Raw genomic sequence first — 6,508 nt, 5'->3', positions numbered from 1 at the left:
TTTTTTCAACAGGGCTAGATTCTAGTTGAAAAAACAGTCGTCTGGAAACACACAGCAAATCAAGTACTAAACCAATACGCATTTAATCAGAAGGCAAATAAACAAAAGTCTCATTGGACCGGCATTAGGAACTTCCAAACCTTCCGAGATGAAATAAACAGAAGACCGAGGACAAAAGTCCAAGGGAACAGGAAGTGAGAGAGGACACAGGAAAGGCACAGACCAAACAGAACACAGATATAAAACCAGAAACTAGTGCTGTCAAATGATTAATCACATCCAAAATAAAAGTATTTGTTTACATAATATGTGTGTGTGTGTACCGTGTATATTTATCAAAAACTTTTATTTTGGATGCGATTAATCGTTTGATAGCACTAAACCCTCTCACACACCGTCCTGTCCCGTCGTCTGCATAGATTGCAAAGATGCAGTATGAACACTGGCAAACGTTTGATGAATGCTAACATGAAGAGGCAAACGAAACACTGGCGCGGTGATATCTAAGGCTGCAGGATGCTTTTGGTGTGCGTTTCATCTGTTGGTCCACTAACAGGACGTCCTGCATACGATACATACGGATCTTCTCAATCAAGAGCTAAAAGTCCGATCAAATCAAATCAAATCAAATCAAAGTTGTCAAAACGAACAACTCTTACGAATATTATACACTATTTACAAATCCATTCCTCTACTCGCGTGATTATTGTGCGTGATTCCAGTGCAAATTCATCAAAGACCTTAAGAGCATGTGCCATATGTAATGAAAACTAGTTTCTCGTTTGAAAACTACAAAACTGACATATTGGGCCTCAATCAAAAAATCTGAGGAGAGAATTGTTTGTGTAAAGCCTTACAAACACTGTTACTTTGGACTGAATGTCAATTTAAATGTTTAGTTCACCCAAAAATGTGTGATCGTTTACTCACCCAAACCCAAAAGAGAGTAAAGATATTTTTTATATTCTCTTAATAGTTTCGTCCATCCATTGAAAATCCACACATCTAAAAATGTCAAGTTTCAAGAAGTTTATGAAGACATCGTAACAATAAATGCATATGAAACAATTCCAATTCTTCTGATCAAATATTATGGTAAACAGAAGCTTATGTAGGCTACTTGGCTGACACATGAAAACATTTTTTTTTTCTGTTTACCATATTTGATGCACTCTATGTATGTTTGTTGATCAATGTTTATATGTGAATCAAAGCCTAAATTAAATCTGTTCATTGTATAACGCATTTGCGTCTCTTCAGAAGACTTGGCTTAAACCACTTGATAGATATGAATTACTTTTATGATGTCTTTATGAACTTTTCGAAGCTTGAACATTTTGGTTGCGTGTACTTTCAATGGATGGACCAAAATGATGAGAATATTAAAACGTCTTCATTTGTGTTTTGTAGAAGAACGAAAGTTAAATCGGGTTGGAACCACATAAAGGCAAGTAAATGATTTGAAAATTAATATATTTACTTTAAGCTTTACTTTACAGAAATTCAAATTTTTAATTTAACGTGAGAGGCCCAATTAGTCGAACCTGCATCTGCTTGTTAATCGCTTGGACGACAAAACACTGAAAAGCCATCTTTTTTTGGATTTCCGATGTCTCATACAGCCTTGTTTTAATTCGTAACAAATTAAAGGGATAGTTCACCCATTAAAGGGATAGTTGGGCTTACCCCCAGGGCATCCAAGATGTAGGTGACTTTGTTTCTTCAGTAGAACACAAACGAAGATTTTTAACACAAACCGTTGCAGTCTGTCAGTCTTATAATGGAGGTGAATGGGAATCACGGCTTTGAGAGTAAAAAAAACATACACAAACAAAACCAAATTAAACCCTGCGGCTCGTGACGATACATTGATGTGTAAAGACACGAAACAATCAGTCTGTGCAAGAAACTGAACAGTATTTATATCGTTTTTTACCTCTGATTCACCGCAATGTCTGAATTGTCCCGAACGCGTCCTCGACACAGCTGGCGCGTGACGCGTCTTCTTCTTGCTTTACAGCAGATCGCAGATTATAAGTGCATTACCACCTATCTCTCAAGTGGACCATTGACACTCCTAATTGAGATTGTAGACGTGTCACGCGCCGGCTGTGTCGAGGACGTGTGTCGGACATTTCGGACATTGCAACATTTTTAGGTGTGGACTATCCCTTTAAATATGCCATGTACTCTGACTAAGGTCTATTTCCGGAAAACAAGGCAAGCTTTATTCTGAATGGGCGACTGAATCTAGAGATTCACAGAGAGGATGAGTCAGCTGCATATTCACAAACAGCTCAGAAACAGAATAAATCTGCTCCCAGACTGAAATAGATTAGTCACAGCTATGAAACCTCCTACAACATATTCTGTTACACCAAATACACAAAATAATGATCTTTAAAATAGCATCATATGACCCCTTTAAATTAGTATCCAATTCTTTGGAAATCAAATTTCAATAGTAGATTAGTCCATCTAAGAAAAATAAAAAGTTTAAAATATTTGGAGTTTTCATGGCACAAGTAATCTAGTCTGGAACTTTTGTCAGGGTTTATGAAATTTAATTGAACATGAATAAAAATGAGGCTGCGTTTGTTCATTGTTGTACAAATTCCAGAGGCCAAAACCTCAAAAACTTGAGATGTTAATATTGAATCTACTGAAATTCCATTCCTCACAGCCACAATTTTATTTAAGTCAAATTAAATATGCCATCTTCCCTGACTGAGATCAATATGCATCAATATTTTCTTGATACAACAGTGCGTCCAAATTGAAAAAAAAACAATGCAAAGCTTGAAGCTCAGGCAGCTTTCATAGATGATTAGGCAATAATAATAAAAACTGGTCTTATTCTTGAGCAACACAATTCAGGAATGTCTTAAATTATAAAATACTAATAAAAATTATTAAGTAATAAAAGCAAACTCTCCTGAACCCCTAAAATATTAAAAAGTCCAGAAAAGCCAATAAAATAAAAACATGTTCTACCGCACGGGTTTGTTGTGTCACTGAGCAGAAGGTGTGTGTGTGCATATATAAATACAGACGCACACCATCACGCTCAATCATAAATATGTAACTGAGAATACAAACAAAACACTGACACAGCTTTACCTTCCTGTTTCTATCATGTTTACAAGAAACGTTCTGTAGTGTGCAGCATCCATACATTCTTGTAACAACATTAAACTCTTCCAATAAATTAATACGTTAGCAACAAGCACAGAAGCTGCTGGAGTGTCTACTGCATAAGAAATGAGCATCTACATTCCCTTTCGAGCCGAAGGCGTCTTCCGTTGTCCGTTGATCCTCACGCTCACTCTTTGGATGGGCTGAACGGATTCAGTGCTGGCGGGCCTCATGTAGGGCTGGCCTTGTGAGCGTCTCTCCTCAGCTCCTGGATGTGTGGTTCCTGTTGGGTCAGAAAGTATTTGAAGAACTCATACACGGACCAGGCGATGGCCGTAGATGGCATCTGATAAATCACCCGCGCTCTGATGCCTTTAAAGAAGGCCGGCACGCCACCCAATCGGTACACTGTCCTGAGCGCGTTCACCATGCCGGAGAGATGTCCGCTAACGTGTGCGGAGCTGAGCACCATGTTCTCCTGCGTGTTTAGCAGCGTCTTGCACACGTCTAATGGAGTGGTTATGGCAGCGGAGACGGCTCCGGCTGCTGCTCCGGACAGGATGTGTGTCTCGGGCCGGTACTGGCGCTGGGGGTTAAAATGTTCCTGCATGAATTCGTAAGTGATGAAGTGGACAGCCTGAAAGGGGATGTTCATGGTCAGCCAGCCGGTACACTGTCCTGAGCGCGTTCACCATGCCGGAGAGATGTCCGCTAACATGTGCGGAGCTGAGCACCATGTTCTCCTGCGTGTTTAGCAGCGTCTTGCACACGTCTAATGGAGTCGTTATGGCCGTAGATGGCATCTGATAAATCACCCGCGCTCTGATGCCTTTAAAGAAGGCCGGCACGCCACCCAATCGGTACACTGTCCTGAGCGCGTTCACCATGCCGGAGAGATGTCCGCTAACATGTGCGGAGCTGAGCACCATGTTCTCCTGCGTGTTTAGCAGCGTCTTGCACACGTCTAATGGAGTGGTTATGGCAGCAGACACGGCTCCGGCTGCTGCTCCGGACAGGATGTGTGTCTCGGGCCGGTACTGGCGCTGGGGGTTAAAATGTTCCTGCATGAATTCGTAAGTGATGAAGTGGACAGCCTGAAAGGGGATGTTCATGGTGAGTTGAGTGCTGTAGCTGCGGTAGAAGGCGGCCAGGCCTTCCTTGCGACTGACCGTCAGGACGCAGTCATACAGGCTGCGGTATGGGGAGTTATACATCTGCATCCTCTGCTTCACCACTGAGAGAGACAGTGAAAAAGATTTTATGTGAAAATGATAACATTCACTGTACTTATCACTCTCTGGCAAATGCAAATAGGTGATTCTATGCTAAGCCTTATGAACCATGATTTTCATGATTAATATTTATGTGAAAATGATAACATTCACTGTACTTATCACTCTCTGGCGAATGCAAATAGGTGATTCTATGCTAAGCCTTATGAACCATGATTTTCATGATTAATAATCAGTGTTGGGGAGTAACTAGTTACATGTAATGGAATGATGTAATTTAATTACAAAATAAATGTAACTGTAATCCATTACAGTTACTGGGGAAAAAATGTGTAATTAAATTAGTTACTTACAAAAATGTTAACAATTGCAAAAAGGGTTACATCTGAATACTTTCACACACATACAGATTTGATTGATTTCTTTCCCAAATCTGCATTTTAGCACCTTCGGTTGGGTTTTTTTAATGGATTTTTCGTTTAAATGCCTAAAATAAGGTCTTTGTTTGACACAAGCTCAAGATATTTTCATGTTTTATTCTACGACATGAAATACATCAGTAAATGTGTTCATTTGTGAAGATTATCACAATGAACAAAACATGATGTGATAGTCATGTGAGAATTTTTGTTGGTCATGGAGCTTATTTTCTGCAATAATCCAAGAATCCAGTGAAATTCCTATTGGATTTTTGTTGAGGGAAGCAGGGTGACTCTAACTTCCGAGTTGGCCTACAAAAATACATCATCACTGCAGCACTATATTGTGATACTTTCTGCATTGGCCAATATCAGCGTCTGATTGGCTGGTTAGCAAAAGTGGCCCAGACAGCCTTGACAAAGGATGCACATTTTGTGTTTTCAAATACTTGTAAGTTCTTTTAATCAAGCAATAATGTTTGCATCATATCTACTAGTATTATGCTGACATCAGCCATTAAAGAAAGAAAGTAACACATCGTTATTAAAAAAATAAATCTTCACAAAGACCACACAGCCATTTCAGCCAACTGTCAATTTACTACAATTGAGTTTTTTCATGCTCATTTAAAATGCATATTAACTGTATTATTAATTACATATTATACAATAATGATAATTATAATAATAATAACAACTAACTTGATTTTAATGACATATTTTTGTTTATATTGTCTAGACCAGGGTTTCCAAAAAGGGCTTAATGAAGGAAATGCAGGAGGTTTGTGAGATGTTGAAAGTCTTATTTAAATAAATCATTAAAAAAAGTAAATCGGCTAACTAAAAGATGAATCCCTGGATAAAATGTAAAATTATTGTTGATGAAATGTGGAATTTCTTGGGCGTATTCTGCTACAGCTATCTTGAAGACCCCAAAACAAACCACTTTACAGTGTACTTATAACTAGAGATCGACCGATATATCGATTTACCGATATTTTTCCCGATATTTAAGCATTTTACCATAATCGGATATCAGTTTTGTAATATCGGATTCACCAATAAACGCCGCCATCTTGTGGGCATTTTGAGAATTGCGCGCAGGATCGTCATTGCAGCGCGTCTGAGGGGAGACGAGACAACAACAACGGCGTGCAGGTACTTGATATAGTTGCTATAGTTAGTAAACTTTATTTAACATAACAGCCATTTATGCACAATTTAGATGCATTATATAAATGCCTGATAATTTAGTTTATGCAACTTGGCTAAGAAATAGAGACCAACTCACGGAGTCATGTAAGATAATCCGTCAAGTCCTGTCCCAACAAAGACGTAACTTTTCCTAATTAAATAATATGTAGCCATGAATGAGCGCATGTTGGAAATAAAAGCGCTGAACTGAATTCTCTCTCTGTTGTCTATGCTCATCGTTAGTCTCGTGAAGTCAGAGTCACGTAGATAATCCGTCAAGATCCTCTCCCAATAAAGACGTAACTTTGCATGAGTTAAATAATACAGCCATGAATGAGCGCATGTTGGAAATAAAAGCGCTGAATTGAATTCTCTCTCTGTTGTATATTTGCTCATCATTAGTCTCGTGAAGCCGCTTTCATATTGCTGTTCACTCACCGAGTTAATGCTCAGGAAATGCTCCAGCACGGCCACAGCATGTAACTTTTACCAAGATTCACTTGTTTAAAACAACCTAAATTGTATTAA

At 38.9% G+C, this 6,508-nt stretch overlaps 1 protein-coding gene across 1 annotated transcript in view; it reads right to left on the bottom strand.

Annotated features, from left to right (window-relative positions):
• Positions 1-2,968: 2,968 nt before the first annotated feature.
• LOC107665186 (mitoferrin-1-like) overlaps positions 2,969-6,508 on the bottom strand; it is a 7,314-nt gene continuing 3,774 nt past the window's right edge. The window contains exons 3-4 of the mRNA XM_016455967.1: positions 3,932-4,369; positions 2,969-3,474 (exon numbers count right to left, since the gene is read on the bottom strand). Of these exons, the coding sequence (XP_016311453.1) occupies positions 3,365-3,474; positions 3,932-4,369 (548 nt within the window). The 3' untranslated portion in view covers positions 2,969-3,364. The remainder of the gene's footprint in view (positions 3,475-3,931; positions 4,370-6,508) is intronic.

Source organism: Sinocyclocheilus anshuiensis, unplaced genomic scaffold (assembly GCF_001515605.1).
Source record: "Sinocyclocheilus anshuiensis isolate Anshui unplaced genomic scaffold, SAMN03320099.WGS_v1.1 scaffold691, whole genome shotgun sequence".
Classification (NCBI taxonomy): Eukaryota; Metazoa; Chordata; class Actinopteri; order Cypriniformes; family Cyprinidae; genus Sinocyclocheilus; species Sinocyclocheilus anshuiensis.
Note: the sequence above shows the minus strand (reverse complement) of the source record. Positions and strands in the feature narration are given on the sequence as shown.